The sequence below is a fragment of the Mastigoproctus giganteus genome, chromosome 9, assembly GCF_048544385.1.
Source record: "Mastigoproctus giganteus isolate SK-2022 chromosome 9, ASM4854438v1, whole genome shotgun sequence".
Classification (NCBI taxonomy): Eukaryota; Metazoa; Arthropoda; class Arachnida; order Uropygi; family Thelyphonidae; genus Mastigoproctus; species Mastigoproctus giganteus.
The window spans coordinates 186,494,558-186,521,798 of record NC_143583.1 but is presented as its reverse complement, the minus strand read 5'-3'; the positions used below and the strand labels follow the sequence as shown (position 1 = coordinate 186,521,798).

The window sequence follows — 27,241 nt, the reverse complement described above, 5'->3', positions numbered from 1 at the left end:
CTCTTAGCAGTAGTAATAATAATAACTGTCACATTATTATTATTAGTAGTAGTATTTTATTTATATTTTTCTTAATTTTTACAGCTTGCTAAATTGAGAGAATATCCTGGGCAGTAATGCAATGCATCACATTAAAAATGAAAATTTGTAGAATGAAGTTTTTTTTCCCCTTTCTTTGGCTAACTGAACAAGTTTTTATGAAATTAAGAAAAAATTCACTGTAATGCTTAAAAAGTTCAATTTTAATGTTTTACTATTACCATATGAGTTGGTACCATAGACTTTTGCAAAGTCATGGTATCAACTCTAGTACAACAGGTGAGACAGAGAACAGGTAAAATTGATTCAAAAAGATGGATTCTCTGTTGTAAATCCAGAGTTGGCAGCTATGCCACCGTTTTTTCTAATGACTTTAACGGGTGTGTATGATTTTTTATCTTATACCTGCAATATTAATCATAATGAAACGTCATATATAATCCTGTGATATCCTAGTATTAAATTTATAAAACAACTGTTACAAAATCAAATATTTCTTCCATACAGTATAAAAAGTGGATTTCAATAAGATCATACTGAATAGTTACATGATTAACATTCTATATCACAAAGTACCTGTAAAAAAATAATAAATTTCTTTTATTCAGAGTTTTGGTTTTCTCTGAAAAAATTTCATGAGAGCCTCTAAACACTCTGGTGACTGCCATCGTTCTACAAGTCGTTCACATTCTTCAGCATTTACCTTGTGTAGTATTTCTCTTTCTAAGTCTCTAGATAGTTTCTTTGCATAGATCATTGTCTGGAAATGTAAATGAATCATGTATTTAATTTTATTATAAACACAAATGTGGTTGTCTCCAAGACTATTTATGACAGACAGACAGACAGACAGACAGACAGACAGACAGACAGAGAGAGAGAGAGAGAGAGAGAGAGAGAGAGAGAGAGAGAGAGAGAGAGAGAGAGAGAGAGAGAGAGAGAGAGAGAGAGATTCTTTACCCAAGGAGACACCCACATACCCATCAAGGTATGAATGCCACTTTCATAATAAATAAAGACAGGGAACTCACAAGCACCATCTCTTTCAAGGAGACATCAGCACTTGTGAACTCTAAAAAGGAACTTATTTCAGTGACTGAATTCTTCCAGATACATGTCAAAGGATGGTCCTATACGATCAAACACAGAAAGGAAATATTATAGAAACTAAGTTGAAAATCATAAGATACCATGGCCACCATTCCTGTAGATTAAATAAACAAATGTAACAAATAAAATGCAAATTTGAACATTGACCGAGCCAATCAACAGGTCTAAATTAAATGCAAACATTTAAAATGAAATCATAACTAAACAGAATTAGCATAAAAAATAATTATGAAGTTATAAAGCAAGCAAGGGGTAGTCAAGCATTCAAACTGCAAAGTAGAGTTGAACATGTCTTAAAAATCAAAGGGGAGGTAGGAGGAACAAAACAATCCCACGGATCTTGTTATGTCTGTATCAAAAAGCACTTTTATTATAAAAGACAAACATGATTATGTTTCCAAAAGTATTGTAAAAAAAACCACTAAATATTCTGTGAAATAAATGTGGAAAATTAATGTTGCAGTTAGGGCTATAACTTGGCAAGTTGAAATCCTACTGTTCATGTACTAAAATACTCTAATAAAAAAAAAATAAATAAATATATATATATAAATAAAAAGGCAGCAACGTTCATCCTCAACAATGCAAACCTTTCAGATTTCACAAGTGCTTGTCTCCTTGAGGAGATGAGGCTCATCAGATGAATTCCTATCTGTATTTCATTTATTTATTATGAAAAGTGTCATTCATACCTTGGTGAGTGTGAGGACACCTCTCTTTGGGCGAGGAGCTGTGCATTTGCACTAGTGAGGGTCAGCATTGTGTTATTTTTTTTATTTTATGATTTTATAGATAAACAACAATCATCCTCAGCAGTGAAAAGATATACCTTTAAGATTTCACAAAATTTAGTGTGAAGCATCATCTCAGTTCATAGTAAATCAAGGAAGTAGGCGAAATAGTAGTTTTTGTTACATCTCATATTGTGAATGTATTCACAAGTTATCCATTATTGCGCACTACCTCGAATAAGCAATGCTTCCCCAGTAGAGAAGACTAATACTACTTATGTTAACAAAAATGATACCATTTCACCAACTTCAGTGATTTACTACAAGCTAAAACAATGCTTTGCACTAACCTGTTTGTCTAGTAAATTTCCCCATAGACTGAGGCATTTAACTCTAAACCATTTTTAGTAGTAGTAGTGGCATGTGATGCAAGAAAGCAAGTGTATGAGCTTATGCAGCATCAGCCAAAAAAAAAAAAAAAATCACACCATTCCCTCCAAATGCCTGTCCAGTTCCTCCTTAAATTTATTTAACCTACCAACTTCCACAATGACAGACGGAAGTTTGTTCCAGCAATCAACCACCCGCTGGCTAAAGGCAAATTTCCGCACATCTATTCTACATCTGTCTTTTCTTAATTTGAATTTATGCCCCCTTAGGTTCGTAATCTGAACAAGTGGAAAGTTCCAATCAGAATTCAGAGTGCTCAACCCATTCAAGGCCTTATACACCTCAATCAGATCACTGCGCAGGTGCCTAGTCTCCAGCCACTGCAATTTGCAGAACTTAAGCTTCTCTTGGTAAGAAGATCCCTTCATTCCCCTCACCAATCTTGTTGCCCTTCTCTGTACACGCTCAAGCAAATCTACATCCTTCCTAAAATGAGACCTCCAGACCTGTACGCAGTACTCAAGGTGTGGCCTGACCATTGCCTTATACAGAGGGACAATCACCTCCTTTTCCCTGCTAGCAAAATTCCTATATATCATTGACAAAACCCGATGACCTGCCCTAGCAGCCTGTCTGCATTGCTCAGAAAACTTCATATCTGACTGCACAATTACTCCCAGGTCTTTTTCATTTTCTGCCACCTTAAGTGTAGTACCAAACAGTTGGTACATTTCTCTGGGGTTACTTCTACCCATATGCAGTACTTTGCATTTGTCAAGGTTAAACTTCAGTTGCAACTTCTTAGCCCATCTGCCCAAATTATCTAGATCCTGTTGCAGTAGCACACTGCTATTACTGCCATTAACAACCCTGCCAACCTTTGTATCATCTGCAAACTTCAACCCTAAGCCTGATATACCTTCATCAATATCATTGATAAATATACAAAACAACAGATGACCTAACACCGAACCCTGTTTTTTTTTTTTTTTTTTGATTTGGTAGTTGTTGGCGCATCGGCTTCTGTGGCCATATTGCACCTCCCAAGGTTTTTGCAGTACTTTGATCCAAGCCCGAGGCGGGAATCGAACCCGCGACCTTTGGTTTGCCGGGCAGGTACTTTACCCACTCGGCTAGCCCGGTCGGCACCGAACCCTGTGGGACTCCACTAATAACATTAGTCCACAAAGAGCAGCACCCATTGATTACCACCCTCTGTCTTCTCCCACTCAACCATCCTTTTTATCCATTGTAGCAACTTACCCTTAATACCATTCTGCTCCAATTTGCACAATAGTCTTCCATGCACAACAGTGTCAAAAGCTTTCCTGAAATCCAAATATATGATATCAAAATTATTTTTTGCATCCAGTTCCTTTGTAACCACATCATAATATCCTATTAAATTTGTCAGACAAGACTTTCCCTTAACAAACCCATGCTGTGTCTGAATTATTGCTGCAGTCGTGTCTAGATGATCCGGCAATGCATCTTTAACCAGTGACTCCATTATTTTACCAGGAACAGAAGTTAAACTAACTGGTCTGTAATTATTCGTGTCACCCTTCAATCTCCCTTTGTGAATTGGGGATACATTTGCACATTTCCAGTCCGTTGGGACCTTCCTTGAGTCCAAGGATGCTCTCATAATTATGGCTAAGGGTTTGCTTAGTTGCTTTGTCGCCTCTTTTAATAACCTGGGGTGAATGGGATAGATCCCATTCACCCCAGGTGCCTTTCGTATGTTTAACTTCAACAATTTCTCCTTCACTTTGTTCTCAGTTATTACAAAATCATTAAGCACCCTGCTACAATTTGATAACCTTCTGCCATTGTCAAAACCTTAATAACTTCTCATGTGTGAATGTAGATGTAAAATACTCATTCAAGTTGGTTTGCTATCTGAGCAGGATCATCAACAGTCGAACCATCGATATCAAGTGGACCAATCAGATTCACCCCCTTCCTTTTAAAGTTTATATAAGTAAAGAAATCCTTGCTGTTTTTCTTAGCATATTTTGCCAAAGATTTCTCATAATCTGCCTTCACCTGGCTAGCCTCTTTTGTGACCTGATTACAGACTAGCTTATATCTGCCATAGGCTTCTGAGTCGCTTGATAATTTATATGCATCCCATGCATTTTTCTTCTCTGTCACGAGTCTCATTAGTTCATTTGATAACCATTTACGCCAAAACCTTGAACAACATTTCTTAATAGGTATGAAACTTTTAGTAGCATCCATGATTAATTCCTTAAATGCTTCCCACTTAGAATTTACTGTTGGTAACATCGTCAGTTGATCCCACTGTACAGAATTTAAGAACTGTCTGAGACCACTGTACTCACCTTTACAGAAGCAAAAACCCTTTCCTTTACCCCTGATGGTAATTATATCTTTAAGTAAATCCCACATCAGTACACTGTGATCACTGCCACCTAGTGGTTCCTTTATCTGCAAATTCTTAATACACGAATGATCACTGTTGATAACCAGATCAAGATCAAGAGTATTACCCTCTCTTTGGTTGCCTCTCGAACATGCTGCTGTAGAAAACAATCATCCAATAAATCCACAAAGTCTTACTAGTGTGTGAGTGACCAACCCACAAGTTCTAGTCAATATCTGGGAAGTTAAAATCCCCCATTATAAGACATTCTGATTTACTAGCGCACTTTATTTCTCTGTACAATTGTTAATTGTACTCATTTGAGTCATTAGGCCTATAACACACTCCTACTCTTATTTTTGCTTTCACAGTGCTTAAGTCACACCAAACTGACTCAACAGTGCACTGTTCATCTATATTAACTGGATGCACTTCTTTTGATTTTATGTTTTTCTTAATTAACAGCATAACACCACCTCCCTTCCTATCCTGTTTATCCTTTCTGTACACATTGTACTCCCCAAATTCCAGTTCTGCATTCCATATATCTGTGTGAGACCACGTCTCTGCTATCCCAACAATATCCACCTTTGATGTCTTGACCAACACTTCAAATTCATCAAATTTATTTACTATACTTCTAGCATTGGTATACATGCAAGTATACATGTACCTATCCTTATTATTAGTTATCAATTATTAGTGATGGCACGATGACTGCATCAGTCCCTGAAACCCCCAGCACCCCTTGCTCCAGGTAGCTACTTATTCTAATAGAAGTTGTGCAAGAATCACCTTCAACTCTTCCTGCAGCTGCATTTAACCTTTAATCTGTGAATTCCCCCCCACGCTAGCAGTTTTCTGACCCACCTAACACTGCCTCGATAGCATCAGTAAATATTCTTGCATCCTTTCTATTTAAGTGTATCCCATCCCTGTAGAAGCAGTGTCTCCTGTTAACAAGCAAAGACCACGCTGAAAAAAAATTCTACCCCTTGAGCCTTGCACATTCCCTCCAGGGCCGAATTGATTGACAAGGCTCTCATCATGTATTCCCTCCTATCGTGTCTAAGCAGAATTGCAGACACTTTCAAATTTAACCCTGACTCACGACTTTTTTGCAACATTAACCTGTACTTGTTAAGTAAATCTGCAGATCTCCTACTCTTAATGTGATTGGTGCCAACGTGTACAACAATATCACCTTTTGTGTCCTGAAAAGATGATATATGCTTTACAACATCATCAACTTTTGTCCCTGGCAGACATACCCTGATCCTGTTCCATCTATCCTTTTTACACAATATATTCCCCATCTCCCTGACAATAGAGTCACCAACAATAACTAGTTCCTTTGGGACCGGCGTATTCTGCCTTGGAGATTGCCGCTGTGTTGCCTGATGCCCAAGAGTGAGCTCTGCCGTTGAGTTGGGCAGCTGAGAGCTTGACGGGCCCCTCATATTAATTTCTTCGAGGGCATACTACCCTACCCTTCAAGCTCTCATAGACTTTACCATCGCACACTGTCTGGCATTTCTCATATTGCGGAGTTAAAGTTCTTAACTGGGTTGTCACTCATATCACTGGGGTACCTACCTGCCCACCGATGAGAGATCAAGTTTCAAGTTTCAGTATATATGGATGTTGGTATCTGCAGAGAATAAGTAACACTAGTCTTCTCTACTGGGGAAGCATTGCTTATTCAAGATAGTGTAATAACAGGCAACTCATTGTGAAGAAAGTCATAATATGAGATGTAACAAAAACAATGCCATTTCACCTAATTCAGTGATTTACTATGAATTAAAATGAAACTTTACACTAACTTGTTTGTCTAGTAAATTTCTCATAGACTAAGCTTTCAGCCCTAAACATTTTTGATACTCTGATTTTATTAATTTTGATTATTACAGTATCATGGTAATCAGGTGGGAGAACTGCACCTTTCCAAGTATAACCCTGAATTGAAGCATTAATTTTCTGCATTAATATCATATTACAAGGATCAGTACAAAAGTAATGCCTCCAAATTTTTTGTTTTCAAATGTGCCACCACAGATTATATTGCATGTCACTGATAGTTCAAACAGCAAGTATCAAGCAAAGAGCAGTGATTGAATTTCTCACCAAGGAAGAAGTGACGCCTATTGAAATTCATACGCATATTAAAAATGTTTCTGGCAATAATACCGTAGATATGAGTATGGTTAGACATTGGGTAAGACATTTTAAGAGTAAGGAAAGTGACATTTTTGACTAGCCCTAAAGTGGCTGACCAGTAATGTCAGTGACAGACAAGGGGACACATCACAACATGCAAATTGTGCAATGCAGTAGGTATAGGGAAACCTGCTGTGATAACCATCATAAAGGAACTAGGCTACAAGGTTTGCACCCGGCTGGTCCCGAAAATGCTGACAAACACAAAGAAGCCAGAAAGTCATCTGTACAGAACTTCTCCAGCACTATGAGAGTGAAGGAGAGGTTTTGCTAGGATATATTTCCTGAAGTTATGCACTGAGTGGGATAAAAGGTTCAGACTTAGATTTAGAATTAGTTGAAGCTTGTGATGCAAGAAAGCAAGCTTATACAGCATCAGCCACAAAAAAAAAAAAAAAAAAACAACCCTCTCCCAACTTCCACAACAACAGATGGAAGTCTGTTCCAGCAATCAACTACCCATGAGCTAAAGGCAAACTTCAGCACATCTATTCTACAACTGACTTTCCTCAATTTGAATCTATACTCCCTCAGATTCTTAATCTGAGCAAGAGGAAGTATCCTGTCAGCATTGAGCCTGCTCAAACCATTCAAAGCTTTATACACCTTGATCAGCTCACCTCACAGGTGCCTAGTCTCCAGATGCTGCAACTTTCAGAACTTAAACCTTTCTTTGTAAGCACACACCCCTTTGTTCCTCCTCACATCAATCTTGTTGCCCTTATCTGTACTCGTTCAGCAACTCTACATTCTTCCCCAAATGAGGCCACCAGATCTGTATACAGTACTCAAGGTGTGGCCTGACCATTTCCTTATACAAAGGGATAATCACTTCCTTGTCGCTGCTAGCAAAATTCCTACATATCATCGACAAAACTCCATGACCTGCTCTGGCAGCCCAAAGCTTTATATACTTTACTCTGAGCAGTCTGCACAGCTCAGAAAACTTCATATGACTGCACAATTACCCCCAGGTCTTTTTCATTCTCCACCTCCCTGAGTGTAGTACCACACGGCTGGTACGTTTCTCTTGGGTTACTGCTACCCATACGGAGTACTTTGCATTTGTCAATGCAGTTTTCCATGTGCAACAGTATCAAAAGCTTTCCTGAAATCTGAGTATATGATATCAAATTTTTTGCATCCGGCTCCTTTGTGACAACATCATAGCATCCAATGAAATTGGTAAGACAAGGCTTCCCCTTAACAAACCCATGCCGTGTCTGAACTATTACTGCTGTGTTGTCTAGGTGATCCTGTATCACCTCCTTAACCAGTGATCCTATTATTTTCTCCGGAACAGAAGTTAAACTAACAGGTATATAATTATTTGTGTCACCCTTTGAACCCCCTTTGTGAATTGGGGAAACATTTGCACATCTCCAGTCCATGGGGACTTCCCCTGATTTAAGCATGCTCTCATAATTATGGCTATATTTTTCTTTCAAACATAGTCACAGGTGCCAAAACCTGGGTCCACCATTATTAGCATTAGCATTAGTAGAGGCATACGATGCAAGAAAACAAGTTTATGCAGCATCAGTCAAAAAATAAATAAATAAAAATATAAAACCTCCCATTTTACCCCTCCATTCATTCCAAATGCCCGTCCAACTCAGCCTTAAATTTATTTAGACTATCAACTTCCACAACAAAAGATGGAAGTGTGTTCCACCAATCAACCACCCACTGGCTAAAGGCAAATTTCCACATATCTATTCTACAACTGTCTTTCCTCAATTTGAATCTGTGCCCCCTCAGGTTCTTAATCTGAGCAAGAGGAAGAATCCCATCAACATTCAGCTTGCTCAAACCATTCAAAGCTTTATACACCTCAATCAGATCACCTAGCAGGTGCCTAATCTCCAGGCACTGCAATTTGCAGAGCTTAAGCCTTTCTTGGTAAGAGCACCCCTTTGTTCCCCTCACCAATCTTGTTGCCCTTCTTTGTACTCATTCTAGCATCTCTACATCCTTCCTAAAATGAGGGCTCCAGACCTGTACACAGTACTTTAGGTGTGGCCTGACCATTGCCTTGTATAATGAGATAATCACCTCTCTGCCCTGCTAGCAAAATTCCTATATATCAGTGACAAGACTCCATGACCTGCCCTGGCAGCCCCTCTGCACTGCTCAGGAAATTTCATATTTGACAGCACAATTACCCCCAGGTCTTTTTTCACTTGCCACTTCCCTGAGTGTAGTACCACACAGTTGGTACGTTTTTCTTGGGTTATTGCTACCCATATTGGTATGTTTTTCTTGGGTTATTGCTACCCATATGCAGTACTTTGCATTTGTCAATGTTAAACTTCAGTTGTCACTTTTCAGTCCATTTGCCCAACTTATCTAGATCCAGTTGGAGTCTTTACTGTCGTTAACAACTCTGCCAACTTTGTATCATTTGCAAACTTGGACATTGAACCTGATATACCTTCAATATCGTTGAAAAATATACAAAACAAAAATGGGCCCAACACCGAACTCTGGAAAACTCCACTAATAATATTTGTCCACAAAGAGCAGTGTCCATTGATTACCACTCTCTGTCGTCTCTCACTCAACCATCCATTTATCCATTGTAGCAACTTACCCTTAATGCAATACCTCTCCAATTTGTTCAGCAGTCTTCCATGTGCAACAGTATCAAAAGCTTTCCTGAAATCCAAGTATATGATATCAAAATTATTTTTAGCATTCAGTTCCTTTGTGACCATATAGTGTCCAATCAAATTGGTCAGACAAGATCTTCCTTTAACAAACTCATGCTGTGTCTTAACTATTACTGCAGTCTTGTCTAGATATTCCTGCAATGCGTTAACCAGTGATTCAATTATTTTCCCCGGAACACAAGTTAAAATAACAGGTCTATAATTAATTATGTCACCTTTTGAACCCCCTTTGGGAATTGGTGATACATTTGCACATCTCCAGTCCATGGGGGCCCTCCCCGGAGTCCAAGGAACCTCTTGTAATTATGGCTAAGGGTTTGCTTACTTCCTTTAATATAACTGGATAGATCCCGTCCACCCAGGTGCCTTTTTTAGGTTTCACTTCAACAATTTTTTTTCTACTCTATTTTGCTCTCAGTTATTACAAAATCACTGAGCTCCCCGTTAGAGTTTGATAAACTTCCGGCACTCCCCTCATTGAATAACTCCTCATGTGTGAATGTAGATGCAAAATACTCATTCAGTTTATCAGCTACCTGAGTATGATCATCTATAATCAACCCATGTATGGTAAATGGTCCAATCTGATTCATCCCTTTCCTTCTAGAGTTTACATAAGTAAAGAACTCTTTGCTGTTTTTCTTTGCATCCTTTGCCAAGGATTTCTCGTAATCTGCCTTTGCCTGCTTAACCTCCTTTGTGACTTGATTACAGACTAGTTTATATCTGCCATAGGCTTTTGTGTCACCTGATACTTTATATGCATCCTATACATTTTTCTTCTCTGCCCCAAGCCTCATTAGTTCATCTGACATCCATTTAGGCCTAAATCTTGAACAGCATTTCTTGGTTGGAATGAAAAGTCTAGTAGCCTACAAAATTAAGTCCCTGAAGGCTACCCATTTAGAATTAAACATTGGGAACATCATCAGTTGATCCCACTGTACAAAATTTAAAAACTGTCTGAGACCCCTGTAGTCACCTTTACGAAAGTAATAGCCCTTTCCTTTAGCCTTGATGGTAGTTACATCTTTAAGTAATTTCCACATCAGTATATTGTGATCACTGTCACCCAGTGGGTCCTTTATCTGCAAATTCTTAATCACTGCTGATAATCAGATCAAGAGTATTACTCCCTCTGGTTGCCTCTGGAACGTGTTACTGTAGAAAACAGTCATCTAATAAATCCAGAAAAGTATTGCTAGTGTGTGAGTGACCAATCCACAAGTTTCAGTCAATATCTGGAAAGTTAAAATCCCCCATATAAGACATTCTGATTTACTGGTCCACTATTTCTCTGCACAAATGCTAATTATACTCATCAGATTCATTAGGCCTATAACACATACCTACTCTAATTTTTCCTTTCCCAGTGCTTATGGTCACACCAAAAAGATTGAATATTGCATTGTCCACCAACATAAATTGGATGCACTTCCTTAGATTTTGTGTGTTTCTTAACTAAGTGCATAATCCCTCCTCCCTTCCTGTCCTGTCTATCCTTTCTGTACACATTATACTCCCCAAATTCCAATTCTGCACTGCTTATGTCTGTGACACCATGTCTCTGATATCCCAATAATATCTGCCTTTAATGTCTTGACTAGCACTTCAAGCTCATCAAATTTATTAACTATACTCCTAGCACTGGTGTACATGCAAGTATACATGCACCTGTTTCTACTCTTAGTTACCTTAACACAGCCCATGTATTTATTTGTTCCACTATGACTCCTAGCAGTCCTGGAAATCTCCATTGCTTTGCTTTCCAGGTTGTGCTCATTCTAACAGAAGCAGTGCAAGAATCACTTTTTCTTATGCCTGCAGCCTCTGCAGCCATAGGAAAAAGTGATTTCCTTTTTAGTCTGTGTATCCCCCCAAGCTAGGAGTTTTCCGACCCACCTAACACTGCCTTGATAGCATCAGCAAATATTCTTTCACCCTTTCTATTTAAGTGTACCCAATCCCTGTAGAAGCAGTCTCTCCTGTCAACAAGCATATAGACCAGGCTAAAAAAAATTCTACCCCTTGAGCCTTGCACAATCTCTCCAGGGCTGAATCGATCGACAAGGCTCTCATCATATACTCCCTCCTATCGTGTCTGGGCAGAATTGTAGACACTTTCACATTCAAACCTAACTCACGTTTTTTTTTTTTTTTTTCAACATTGACCTGTACTTGTTGAGTAAATCTCCAGATCTCTTACTCTTAATGTTATTAGTTCCAACGTGTTCAACAATATCAGCTTTTGTGCCATTAAAAGATGATATCTGCTCTGCAACATCAACTTTTGCCCCTGGCAGACATACCCTGGTCCTGTTCCACCTATATTCTTGCATAGTATATTCCTCATCTCCCTAACAATAGAGTCACCAACAATAAGTAGTTCCCTTGGGACTTTGCACATTCTGCCTTGGAGATTGCCTCTGTGTTGCCTGATGCACAGGAGTGAGCTTGATGGGCCCCTCATATTAATTTCTTTGAGGGCAATTACCCTACACCTCAAGCTCTCATAGGCACCTATCAAAACGCTGAGTTAGCACCTAATTTCTTCACATTCTAGGCATCTAGCGCGCGCACGCACACACAAAGACATCCTGCTTGACTAGATCATGTCCCACTTTAGAAAGTTCAGCAAACATTTCACACATTTTTTGAGACTGTGATGCATTGGAGACTCGGCCCCTTCGTTTCTCCCCCGAGTCACAGCACTCTCGCTAGTCTGTGATCTTTGCTTCACAGCTCTAGTATGGGTCATGATTTTTGCTTAATTACAATTTAATTAACAGTGAATTTTAATAAGATTAATATTATTTTTGATTAATTGATAATACTATAATAAGCTAACAGATTCCTAATACAGTGCTTCGTATTACGCTATCTAGTTTTACTTTATACCTTACGCTATCAGTTTGAGATATATATATATATACGTTACGCTATTTATTATCGACTACAATATGGCAGCTTGTTCAACAATATTGGCACCAACACTGGGAGTCGTAACTTCCAAAAATTGCTATTTAAATTCAAAATAAGAAGCTAATGAATGCTACTAAACCTATTTAATATCTCTGTAAAACACAATGTAGTATGTTAATTAATGAAGAATACAGTAAATATTAAAAATACTTATCCTTTTGTTGTTGTTGTTTGTTATTTGGTTTTTTAGGAGCATTAGCAACTAAGGCCATATTGCTCCGGGATACGCGGTGGTCATTCCCTGACCTTTCTCCTCCATATTTGGTGGTCACGGGCTCAAACTCAGGTCTAATCAAGAAGCGTGTGCTATGCACTGCTGCTCCTGCCCACCCGGCTATGGAGGCGCCTCTTATCCCTTTACAGCAGCCAATAATCCATCGACTGTTCTCTTTTGCGACTCAGGCACTTCAATTATGACCCTGAAACGAATAGACAGTCGATGGAATGGCACCATCAAAATTCCCATGCAAGAAGTTCAAAAGACAGCCTTCTGTCTGTAAAGTTATGGCGACAGTGTTTTGGAACAAAGATAGGGTCTTGCTTGTGGACTTCTTGAAGCGTGGTACCTTAATCGATATGTGGAAATGCTGAAAGTAGAGTTCAACTGGACAAAAACTTTAATGAGGTTCTTCTCCATGACAACACATGACCCCAAACCAGTCTGTGCAAGATGGAAGCCATTGCAAAACTGGGGTGCACTGTTTTCCCTCATCCCTCTCATAGCCTCTCATCTTGCACCTTCCGACTATTACCTCTTCGGCCCACTGAAGGATGCACTCTGTGATATCCATTTTGCGGCCAACGACCAGCTCAAGTATAGTGGTTGCAAAGCCCTTTGGAACAAGGGTAAGGACTTTTATAGGATTGGAATACAGCGTCTGACTCAGAAATGGCAGAAGTGCACAGAAAATGGTGACTTTGTAGAAAAAAAGTTTCTTAATGATTGAGGACTAATTGATGTAAAAGGCATAGTTGTAAGAATTTTCTGAGAAAAAAAAAAATTGGAGACATTACTTTGATACCGCTCCTAGTATATTAACTTCAAGCACTTATGTGACAATAAATTCACTTTTCTTTGCTATAAGCATATTAAAGCAATATTCTATCATACCAAGAGTAATGAGACATTGCTTTCAACTGAGGTCATGGAGATATTAGTAGTTCACACTCTTGTGCAGCAGAATATGTTGTGGTAAATGGTCAGTAGGCTTTTAGAAGGGTGCGAAAGTTACCCATTAGCACATATTACTGCATACAAAGTAAACATCCTCATGTCAACATGAAGAAAATGGAAAACTTAAGGTGATCCGTAATCCCCCCCAGCATGGATTTTTGGCCTACATAGTCTAATTTTCCTAAAACATGCAACAAAATGTACTTTTTTTTTTTTTTTTTTTACCCACAATAATCCTACAGATTTTGCAACTTGAGTTGCAGTGCACAAATCTTCAATATACCACAGCTGGACTGTGGTTCAATGGAGCAGCACTGTATAAGTCAAGGTATATCCTCTTCCAATCAGATAAAGATATCTAGGTTCAGGAGAAAAAGCATAAAAGGCTAAAATGCATTTTCAAATGAAATGAGTTCTGTTATCTGAACAGTTTGTTTGATGGAGTATGAGGTGGAGGTATTTCATGTCATACAGCCTCTGTCTGCTGGCAACAGTGTATGGAACTAAATAAAGGGCCTAATCTCCATGAACTAGATAATGCTGTCTCCTCTACCCTGGCAATTTTATAGAACAGATGTCTGCACTTACCAAAACAATAACACCTTATGTCACAAAGCACAACTTGTGTATTTGTGATTTGCAGACAATAGCACTGGGATTATTATTCTTATAATTTTATAAAATCCCCAAACACAAAAGGTATTAGAACTTAAAGTACTTAGTACCATCCATGGGTTGAAGGTTGAGAAAAAGGGAGATACTTGTCCACATTCAACTTTAATTTCTGTAGATTGTAATTTTGAGGAAATATGTATGAAGGAAGGTTGTTCCAGAGAGAGAAGAGAAGTAGAAGGGGAAAAAAGTACAATGAAAGGATGCAGGCTGGTTGTGGCACATTTCAGATTGGTTTGGAAGAGAGAGAGAGAGAGTGAGAATTACAGTTGCCAATTCAGACGACCAGTGCTCGTGGAAATATCTATAGAAAAACATGCAGCAGAAAAAGAACATCTAATGAGACAGAGAACAGAGAGACTTTGCAAGAGATGGGATGTTAATTAATTTAATTGGCCTCTTTTGAAGAGTCAAGTAGCTTCAGAGGTTTTGGCAGTAGTATCTCCAAATATGGAACAATATTCCATGGTAAGGCAGATTTGTACAGAGGGAATAGTTGTTTAGAAATGATGAGAGCGGAAATGAAAATCCAATTTTTTTGATACAGAGGAAGTATCATTTGTTATGTACTCCTGCCATTTGAGATTAGAAGTCAGGATAATCCTTAGTAGAAATATGTGAATGTGTCTATGAAGACAAATATAGGAGCAGTAGACTTTTTTTTTTTGAAAGAAATAAGACAAATAAATTTTAAAAAGACTGAAGTTTTCTTTTGCCTCAATTTGGAGAATTGAATTTCCTCACATTTGGAGATTTGAGAACTTCCTCATATCAGCACCAACACTGAACCACTGATGTGTGGAAATCTGTCGCATGGTCTGATGAATCCATTTCAACTCTATCATGTTGATGGGTGTATCTGCATTCAAAGAAATGCAACTCCAGGCCATGGCACCTGAATGTGCTGTTAGCACTCAGCAGGCTGGAGGCAGTAATGTTGTGGTTTGGGGGCTGTTTTTGTGGCATATCCTGGGTCCTCTGATCATTATTAATCAATGACTCATTGGGAATGTCTACCATTCTATTATAACTGACCAAGACACCTCTTCAAGATGACAGTGTGTCCATACAACTCTGGAGTCTATCAACAAGACAATGCCACAAAGCTTGGCAGGTTGCTAATTGGTTAGGGACATGGCAATGAATTCTCCATTCTCCTATGGCTGCCCCAACTTGCCCAACCTCAACCCAACTGAGAATGTTTGGAAAAAGACATTTGATGTTATTACCATCCACTTGATAATGTGCAAGAGTTACTGGACACATTGTGCAATGCACGGGCAGCATAACCACAGGAAATCTTGCAACACCTCGTGGAGTCCATGCCAAAGGTGTATGGGCTGTATTATGGGTAAAAGGTGACATTAATAAACTTTAACACAGTGCACCAGAATCAACTTACAAATGTAAATCTAAATTCAATCTTATAATTTACAAGAAATATCACACATGCAATCTAAAATGTTTAGCTTTTGATATATGGAAGTGCAAAATTATATTAGATTTCTTTTTTGAATTTTATAATCATTATTAAAGAAGTTTAAGTTTTTAATCATAATAATTACTTCATGTAAGAAAATCAAAATATTATATCAATTATGTCAACTAAAAATTCTGTTATTTGAGAATTCTGTCAGGCCTTCATATGAAAGCTTGGGAGAGACTTCATTCTGCAGCCTTCATATGAAAAGCAAGCAAAATGATAATGTGCTACTTTCAACATAAAATGTTGTTCATCACTGATTTAGATGTCCATAGACACATAAAAGCTTAGGCTTTAATAATAATAAAAAAAATAAATAAATAAATAATAATAAAAAAACACAATTTCAATATCATATAACAAACTTACATTTTTTGAAAGCTGTAGTGCTTTTTTAAGGCATTCTTCCACATCATTCTGAAAGCTACTATGAGGAAATATTTCAGCTACTAAACCACGTTGTTTGGCTTCTTCAGCTGTTAGTTTCTTATTAAACATCAATACTTCATTAGCCTGAAAGTTATTTTAAAAATTTCTGATAATTTGTAAAACTTAATATATATATATATATATATATATACACAGGATGATTTTAATTTATAATACTATATATTTTTTTGCAATTTCACAATCTTCAAATTTTTTGTACATCATTACTCTGCAAAGAAAGGTTTGGAGATCTGGTTAGCAATACTGAATACTCTCCAGCTGAAGTAAAGAAAATAGCAGTATACTGAGCAAAAAGTATTTACCATCAAGGAATAATACAGAAGTGGAACTCAATTGTTTCTGCTCAAAGAAAATTCTGAGAACACATCAGTTTGCATAACAGACCAACAGATCACAAACAGTTTGAGGTGAGTGGATCAATTTGAGAGAACAGGCAGTGTTTTAGATGACAGGAAAAGTCATGCAGCTGAACTCCTCATTAAAAAGGTCACAGAGGTTGATGAAGTTCAGGAAATTTTGCTACAAAGTCCAAGGATTAATTTGCATACTTTCACAGCAGATGTCTTTCAGTATTCTTCCTTAAGGAAGATCTATCAAAGACTTGTCTGCTTATACTAAAATTCAGCTCATCTAGCCACTAACACTAAAAGAACAGCATGTTCAGTTTGCCACAGAACTGAGTGCACTCTTATGAGAACTTCACATAATAAATAAATGTTTGCTTTTCTGATGAACCGCACTTTCATTTAGATTGCTATGTGAGTAAGCAAAATGCAAAAATTTTGGGCTCTGGAGAAGCCTCATGTTATTGTTGACAAAGGGTCAATGTGTAGTGTGCACTCACCATAATTAGCATTTTAAGAGTCAGCATTTGTCGATGGAAACAACCAGGTGATGTCTACCTCAGTGTCATTAGGGACAATTTTGTGTTTTTTCCATATGGCTACTATGTTGATATGGATGACAACTGGTTTCAACAGGACAGTGCGGGTTCCATACTGCATGAGTTGTCCTGGATTATCTGGATGAAATTTTTGACAACAGGATGGTTTATAATCACTAGCCTAAGGCATATGGAAAAGGCCTCCATAAATGTTGGAGCATTTTCTTTGCAATTCACTCTTCGACTGTGACAGATTATTGATAATTGTAAGAACATGTGGCATGAATTTTCTAACACTACTAAATACAGTTTGAGTGTTAATTTCTGTTTCTAAACAATATTTTATGTTCTTCAGATGAATAAAATGGCATGACAAATAAAAAAAAAAAATCATCTTGTACATTCCTGGTAAGTACACCCACCCTCAAAAAGCTAAAGATGATCTTAGTAATTTACACAAAAGACCAAATGTAAATAACAATACAGGTATGAGCAGATTTTTAACTCACTACTGTTTGGAAAAGTCCCGGTTCAAATTAGTTCGGTGACAAAAGGAACTTGTCTGTTACTTTTAAAAGCAGGACTCAGTGAATGCATTTTAGGTAAAAGTGAAATGTTGCTTCTGGGATCTTAAGAGATTTTCATCCTGAAAAACTGACTTAGAGTGCAAATAGTTTATAGATTAGAATGTACCAACACATCATAGCTTAAGCTGCATTAAGATTTAGTTAAACAACAAACCCTAGTAATTTTGAAAACTTTGACTGAAAACTGGTTCAAATGCACCAGTTTACACATTTTCAAAATCAAAGGGTAGATGAGTTTAGAAAATGTTCAAGTATGGTACCCCCCTCCTCTCACTTAGATCACAGAAAAAAAACTTTCCACTTTTGACTAAGAGGCATTTGCTGATTCCTATGCGTGAAAGGAATCAGCAAATTCCTTCAATCACCATGATTATTATCAAGATTGATATCATTCATTTTTTTATTATTACTTTTTCCCAGTCTTCTTAGTAGGACTTGCATGCCTTACTGATAAAAACACTATTATGGGTAAAGTGATTTGCAAAAAAGAACGTAATAATTTTATAACATCATTAGCTATTATTTTCATTCTTTGACTACATTATTTTCTTGACTAAGAAGATTGTAGCAGTTAAGGCATTTTGTGGATGGACATGAAAATTTTTAATACCAAAGGAATAGTCTATCTTATTTCTCACTTATAAGAAAATGAATAGATTCTACAGTTCTTACAAAATATTTGGATAAATTCATTAAAGACTTAAGGATTTAAAAAAAAAAAAATTGCTAAGTTAGCCATTGCAGTATTCTTGAGAGTTACTATAGACCATAATAGCCTATTTGGTTTATGTCACTTAATGAAGCCATAAATATATGGATATCACATTGTATGGTTAATGTCCAACAACTCTGTTACTAACAAGAAGAGGTTACCTTCTTTTAAGTTAACAGCTGTCATTTATTTAACCAAAATTAATTGATATCATTTATTTTATTTATTTAATTATGTTTTATTATTTTCTTCAATAGTTTGATTTGATAATTTTATTTTGCATATTTGCATTAGTTTTAGCTCTGTTTGACTCAAAACTTATTTTTCTTACGGCTGGTTAAGTCAAGTTAGCCTGAAGAGGGCTGGCCATATTAGAGTTCACATTACTATAGATTAGTTAGTTTTCCTGATTTTCTTTGCCACAGATGCTATAAGGGCACCAGTGAATGTTTGTCTGCTTTCAACAGTTCACTATGAAATATGACCTTCTGCATGTTGAAAGGAGTGGATACTTGTGAGTGCTCCATTAAAAAAATGCCTCTGATATCCCTATCTTTTGATTCTTTTAATTCTCTCCTACTATTTTATGATTTTAGTTTATTTATTATTATTATTATTTGGGAGTCTGCTTTTGTCTTTGATATGGATTTCTTTAAGTTTTTTGTGCGACATAGGCTGCAGCATTGCACCAACATTGTTAAGGGCTGACCGGGCTAGCTGGGTGGGTAAAGTGCCTGCCTGGCAACCCAAAGGTCGTGGGTTCGAATCCTGCCTCGGGCTTAGATCAGAGTACTGCAAAAACCTTGGGAGGTGCATTATGGCCACAGAAGCCGATGCGCCAACAACTAACTAAAACAAACAAACAAATATTGTAAAGGCTGAGGGTCTTTCCGTGGCAAAAGTAGGTTTTTCTTGTTTAATTAATTTGGTTAGTTTGTTAGTTTTTTTTTTTTTTTTTTTTAATGGTAACAGCAGTAGTTATCTAAACATGTAATGTGCTGCAGTTTCAGCACTATCACTTTCATATCATTTAAGAATAATTAATTCAATTAAACCCTTTTTATTTGGCTAAATATATTAAAGTAGCACTGCTTAATTTTCAGCACACCTCTTGACGAATCCGCTTGGATGTGATGGGATTATAGAATAAGAATGAGAGACTTACTTGTACTAAAAACATTACTGAAGTCGTGGTTCAATTTAGATTTAAAAATTAAAACATATTAATTAAACCCATTAAAAATATGCGCATAAGAAAGGGAATGTACATTTCATTTCACGGTTGTCAATTAAAATTGTGAAGGTGGTAATAACCCTGAATATATTAATTATTAGTGAAAAGCCAATAGTTGTGCACAAGCAACTTTCGATATTCATCTTCAGTTAGCTTTGTGAGAAGAGGAATGTGAAAACATTATTAATAAGAAGAGCTATTACTCGAGATGCAATTCAGAGCGGGTGGGAACTTTATTTGTGCCAAGCCCCAAATAGGGGAGAGGTTGATTGGGAGTTTTGTGTTTAATACGTTCAGTGATGTGTGCCGACGAAACCAATCAATAACTAAAGCTTCATTTTGGAGAATTTTATAATTAGATTCCAATTTAATTATAGTAATAGGTGAATCGATCAGTGGATTATGATTGTGGGAATGGACATGTGTTAACTCCGTACTAGATAGGTTAGAATTAAAACTATTAAAATGATAATACGTGTGCATATTAGAGATTTTGGAAGTTCCTACTCAAAGCAAAACAATTTTGTTTTCAAGACAAAATTTATGAACAGGTATGCAGTCTTCCTATGGGTCTAGGTATATCAGCCTCGTTGTCAGAAATTTATTTGGCATCCATCGAACAAGAAGTGTTTCAGCCGTTTCCCCCTAATCTTAGGCTTTACATGAGATATGCAGATGATTCTTCTAATCGGTAACAAGGAAACTATCGATGTATTGCTTAACACATTCAATACACAAGAGACTAAAGTTTACCCGCAAAACGGAAATAGATAATTCAATCAATTTCTTAAACCTTGCCATTTATAAAGTGGGCACAAGATTAGGTACCAGGATTTACAGGAAAAAAACACACACGGGTAAATTTCTACATTTTCATTCACATCATCCTCTATACGTTAAAGAAGCAGTTCTTTTTAACCAGATCCATAATGCCATTAAATATAGTTATACACAGGATGATTTTGGTGTTGAACTTAAATACCTCATGGAAAATTCTTAGATAGGAAGTATCCACTACAGTTGCTAAATGATACTATTGTCAGGGTTAATAACAGAATTAAATAACCCACGTCAATGCAACAATCATCATGATGGGAAACCAGGAACCCAAGTCATTCTCCCTTACCACAGGCAATTCGCGAAACGCCTTCGGCAAGTCTTTGCAAACACAAATATAACCATAGTTTTTTCGTCATATAATAAACTAGGTTCCAAATTCAATACATACAGAACAACACATAAATAAACTACACAGGATTATAATAATATTATATATCTAATTAAATGCCAAATTGACTGCAATGCCTGTCATATTGGGAGCACCACGACTAAATTCGGTACTTCCAAAATTTCTAATATGTGTGCGTATTAGAGATTTTGGAAGTACCGAATTTTAATAATTTTAAGTCTAACCTATCTAGTATGGAGCTAACACAGCATGTCCATTCCCACAATCATAATCCACTGATTGAATCAGCTATTACTATAATTAAATTGGAATCTAATTATAAAATTCTCCAAAATGAAGCTTTGGTTATTGAATGGTTTCGTCGGCACATGTCACTGAACGTATTAAACACAAAACTCCCAATCAACCTATCTCCTATTTGGGACTTGGCACAAATAAAGTTCCCACCTGCTCTGAATTGCATCTCGGGGTAATAGCTCTTCTTATTAATAATGTTTGCATTCCTTTTCTCACGAAGCCAACTGAAGATGAATATCGAAAGTTGCTCGTGTACAACTATTAGCTTTTCATTTATAATTAATCTATTCAGGGTTATTACCACCTTCACAATTTTAATTGACAACCGTGAAATAAAATGTACATTCCCTTCCTTATGTGCCTATTTTTTAATGGGTTTAATTAATTTAATGTTTTAATTTTTAAATTTAAATTGAACCACACTTTCAGTAATGTTTTTAGTACAATTAAGTCTCTCATTCTTATTAACTATGTGTCTTCTATAATCTCATCACATCCAAGCAGATTCGTCAAGAGGTGAGTGCTGAAAATTAAGCGGTGCTACTTTAATATATTTAGTCATTATAACACAGCACATAAGGAGTCCTTAAACTTACAGTTAACCTTTTATTTGGGTAAATATACCATATAAGTTTTCTTTTCACTTTTTGTTTTCTTATTTAAATAAAAGAAAAACATCAATCTTTCCTTCTAATTTTAACCTTTTCAATTCATTCTCTATTTGTCACTATTTTTATACAGAATATTTATTCAATATCAGGTAAGAATAAAGATCTTGCAACACATTTATTAAATTCAGACCATAATAAAGACTTATTCAGAAGTACAACTAAATCTGTTTTTATCTACCTTTAAATATTACCAAATCATAATTTTTTGCTAACTGTTTCATACAATTAAATCTCTGGTAACATTAGGAGTAGTTCCCCCCCCCACCAGCTATTAATTAATTAATGCTATTAATTTTAAAATATTAATGCCATTAATTTGCTTAAATATCTGTTTCTTATTTACTTGACTATAATTTTAATTTACAATGTGCTTGTAGAGTATATTCATTACATCAAACTTTATTTTGGTGTCTATTTTAATTTAAACCTATACCTTCATAGAGGAGATTATAATCTATTTCATGCCGCTTTTTCATATTTTTGATAATTCAGAGTTTAGCTGCGTACTAATATGATGCGTTTGCACTAACTTGTACGTAATCTATTTCATTTAAATTAAAATAAGAAAGCTCCACAAAAATAATGCAAAATACCTATTTAATTTGTCAGCAACCTGAGTTGTTGGCAAACTGAATAGGTATTTTGGACCAATACAATACATTCCCTTGATTTTAATGTTTACACGAGTAAACATTAAAATCAAGTTTATCTTTGGCTGCTTATCTTTGCACTGTTTTGTCAAACTTCTCATAATCTGCCTTAGCCTGCCTAACTTTCTTTGTGACTTTATTGCAGTCTAGTTTATATCTACCATACCATAGGCATCTGTATCACCTGATAATTTATATGCATCCCATACACTTTTCTTCTCTGCCATGTGTCTCATTAGTTCACCTAAATGGATGTCAGGTGAATTAATGAGTCTCATTAGTTCACCAGACATCCATTTAGGTCTAAGCCTTGCACTGCATTTCTTAAAAAAAGCCTATCAGTGTAAAAAGTCTAGAAAAATTAAGCAGATGGGCTGGAAAACCTGAAATTTAATACTGACATATGCAAGGTACTGCATACAGGTAGCAGTAATTCCAGATTGATGTACCAACTGTGTGGTACTACAATCAGAGTAGTGAAAAATGAAAAAGGCGAGTTAGCTGGGCTTATTTGATTAAAGACTGAAGACAAAGGTGTTGAGCTTTTAACAGAAATTGCCATTTTTTAACATATACTGCTAAGAAAACATAGCAGTATATGCTAAAATCTTTTCTGCAATTGCCAATAAAAAAGATTTCTGTCTGCAAGTCTCCATTCACAAGTTGTCTTAAATGATTTTTAATCTGTAAATACAAGGGGATATTAAAAAGTTCGTACCCTCACTTAGAAATAATAGCCCTAGAAAGGTGAAGCTTCACATGAACTTTAATCCTTTTCTATGTACTCTCCATGCAAATTAACATATTACACCCATCTATAGATCAGTTGTTTAATGCCTTGATCATAGAAGTCCCCACTTTTTGCCTGAAACCATGATTCCACTTCATTGTTGACTTCATGAGAAATGAAAGGAAGACTGGACTTCGCCATGATGTCCATCATAAACTCAAAAGACATCAATCGTACTGGAGGAGGATTTGCCGGAGCTTTGCTCTGGAGACTAAACATTCGAAGTGGTTCCACCACTTCAAGCCTCCAATAAGCAAAGTGGCATTCCTCTGTGTGGTGTGGATGCCAAACCTCAACTCCTACTTATGTTGGTTTGCACCTGGATGGTCACCTACAGTGTGCTAGGTGCTGTATTCCAGGACTTGCACAGGAAGATATATCTGAGGTTACTAATAGTCCCACCATCGTGAAGGTGCAAGCAGAGAGTTTGGCTGTCACAGACTGACCGGACTTCTGAAATTAGGTCCACTTGACTTAAGACACCCAAATATCAGTTCCATCAGCGTTTTAGACTGCAAAGTAGCAAGCATAGCTTGGCATATCTCAGAAAATGTCTGCAACAGCCTCAAGGACCAATGTTGTGCGTACAGTATTAGTGTTCTTCAAATCACACAACATATCAATAATTCTTCCTGTTACTGATGAATTGTGGAGCCATTCAGTTAGACGAAACTAAAGTCCAGTGATACTTGCATAATCTGCTCAACAGAACAGGAGAAACTTAAATAATAGTTCTGAGGAATTGTTTTATTTGCCACAGATTTTCTCTGTTCATGCTGAAAGGCAACATGGACAATAAGTCCATAATTTCCATGCTGTAGAAGTTCTAGATAACTTTCATCTGAAACAAGATTCTTAAAACAGATTTCATCCAGTTCACATTGGGGCCATCCACTGAAATGAACTATTTTTTGTGACAGAAAACAGAGAGTAATGTTTGTAGGATTTTGTCATGCAAGTCTTTACTCTTGTTTAGATCAAAAAAGATAAAAGTATGATAACCGTTTTCTTTGTTTTCACCATCATTCCAGTAACTGAAGGCAATATCTATTTGCATGTTTGACCACTTTAAGTGGTTAATCAAAACAAAAAAAAAAATAATAAAAATAAAGAGGAAAGAAAGAAAAGAAAAATGTCATCTTCAATATCAAGAGCAGTAATCCCAGATTAATTGTATTGCCAGTTATGTGGTACCATACTCAGGACAGTGTAGTCATATATGAAGTTCTCTAAGCAGTGCAGGCAGGCTGCCAGGACAGTTCATAGTTTTCTGTCAATGATATCCAAGAATTTTACTGGCAGGGAAAGGTGATTATCTTTTTGTACAAAGCAATGGTTAGACCACATCTTGAATACCGTATACAGGTCTGGAAGAATTATTTTATGAAGGACGTGGATCTGTTGGAATGGGTGCAGAGAAAAGTAACAAGATTGCTGAGGCAAGCACTTACCAGGAAAGGCTTCAGTTTTACAAATGCAGCATCTGGAGACTAGGCACCTGAGAGGATTTCTGATTGAGTTATTTAAGGCTTTGAAAGGACTGAGTACACTCAATGCAGATAGATTCCTTCCCCTTGCTCAAATTATACAAATGAGGGTATAAATTCAAATTGATGAAGGATGGTTGCAGGCTAGATGTGTAGAAATTTAGCCTCGGGTGGTTGATTGTTGGAACAAACTTCCATCTGTTCGTTGTGGAAGTGTGCAGAGGGAAATTTGTAATATTAAAAAAAAATATATATATACACACAATTTTAACTTAACACCTCCATTTTTTTTTTGCGAAAAGAAAAATACAGAGAAAAACTGAGTTTTTGCAAAAAGAGGGTGAAGCTCTTCGTCAGCAACTATAATATGGTGGCAAGGCAGAGGAGGATAAAATTGCATAAAAAGGCCTGATTTACCATCGGAAATCTGGAGTCAGCAACTATGACTAGAGTACATTCACCCCCACCATGTTGGCTGTGGTTATCAGTATATGTGCATTAGTAATAACAGCCAATACTAATAGGTAATGCCTAGAGATTCCCATCCTCACCTGTGCATAAACCATATTCTACAACTCTCTACAAACCATATACTACAACTTTCTGAAAGTGATAAAGCCCAAGAAACCTATAGGGAAAAAGAAATCCAAAGAAGAAAAAATTAGTCAAGAAACACTTGTCATGATGAACCGAAGACAACAAATGAAGAGCAAGAAAAACACTGACAGGGAGAAAATTGAGTATACTGAGTTATGCAAAGCCATTAGAAAGAGACTCAGAGAGGACATAAGAAGATTTAACACAAGAAAAGTAGAACAAACATTAAGGGAAAACAAAGGATTTAAATCAGCAGCCATGAGCAGTAATACAGAAAGACAAATGATACTGAAACTGAAGAATAGCGATGGTGTACTCATAAACAGCAGAGAAGGAATAATTCAAATAGCAGAAGACTACTATAGAGAATTATACAAGGAGCGAGGGAATGATGCCAGCAGTGGGGAAGATGGATTGCAAAGTAGCAACACATACAACATACCCGATATTCTTCCTGATGAGGTAGAACATGCATTGAAGAAAATGAAGAATCGGAAAGCCCCGGGGGAAGATGAAGTTACTGTAGAGTTGTTAAAATTGGGGGGAAGAGACATAACACAAAAACTGGCAAGGCTCTTCACAAAGTGCATTCAAAAAGGTGTGACGCCTAAGCAGTGGAATAATGCAATCATAGTTTTGCTGCATAAGAAAGGAGATAAATCAAAAATTGGAAATTATAGACCAATTAGCTTGTTATCGCACATCTACAAGTTGTTCACAAGGGTCATTACTAACAGATTAGAAAGAATACTTGATGAGAATCAACCGAAAGAGCAAGCTGGCTTTAGGACAGGATTCTCAACTATGGATCACCTTCACGTAATATCACAGCTAATGGAGAAAGAAAATGAATATAAAACACCATTATGCCTGGCATTTGTGGATTATGAAAAGGCATTTGATTCCATACAGCATAAGGCAATGTTTCGGGCACTGGAAAGACAAGGCATAGATACACCATATATTATGATTTTGAAGAAAATATATGAGAGTGCTACCTCCTTTATTACACTAGACAAAGACAGTAACAAATTTAAAATCGAGAAAGGAGTTCGACAAGGAGACACAATATCTCCGAAGCTGTTTACTGCTGCCCTTGAGGAAGCTTTCAGAAGATTAGACTGGTCGCAGAAAGGAGTCAATGTGAACGGAGAGTACCTAAACCATTTACGATTTGCAGATGACATTGTGGTCATAAGCCACGATCCCAAAGAATTAGAGGAAAATCTTAATCAGTTATGTACAGTTAGTAAGGATTTTGGACTAAAGATGAATATGGCTAAAACAAAGGTAATGATGAACATGTATGCCATGGAAAGGGCAATAATGATTGAAGGATCAGTAATTGAAAAGGTGGAGTCATATACTTATCTGGGACAAGTTATTAGCTGTAATAATGATAAATGGCTGAAAGTCAAGAGAAGAATAAATTTTGGATGGATAGCATTCAGAAAATATAGTCACATACCGAAGAGCAATATCCCAGTTTGTCTGAAACGTAAAATAATGAATCAATGTATACTCCCCACCATGACTTATGGAAGTGAAACTTGGGCACTCACCAAAAGAATGGAAGAGAAGCTGAGAACTACACAGCGAAGAATGGAACGAATTATACTGGGAATCAGACTGTTAGATAAGAAGAGAAACACATGGATAAGGCAGCAAACTCAAGTAAAGGACATCCTTATCAATACTCAAGAACTAAAATGGTCTTGGGCAGGACACATAGCTCGAAGACATGATAACAGATGGACTAAGAAAATAACAGAATGGTACCCAAGAGGAGCTAGAAGAAAACCTGGAAGACAAAGGCGAAGATGGATAGATGA

At 36.8% G+C, this 27,241-nt stretch overlaps 1 protein-coding gene across 1 annotated transcript in view; it reads right to left on the bottom strand.

The window, feature by feature from the left end:
• Positions 1 to 221: 221 nt before the first annotated feature.
• LOC150080948 (enoyl-CoA delta isomerase 2-like) overlaps positions 222 to 27,241 on the bottom strand; it is a 126,007-nt gene continuing 98,987 nt past the window's right edge. The window contains exons 9-10 of the mRNA XM_090382008.1: positions 16,232 to 16,375; positions 222 to 799 (exon numbers count right to left, since the gene is read on the bottom strand). Coding sequence (XP_090238134.1) covers positions 644 to 799; positions 16,232 to 16,375 — 300 coding nt within the window. The 3' untranslated portion in view covers positions 222 to 643. The remainder of the gene's footprint in view (positions 800 to 16,231; positions 16,376 to 27,241) is intronic.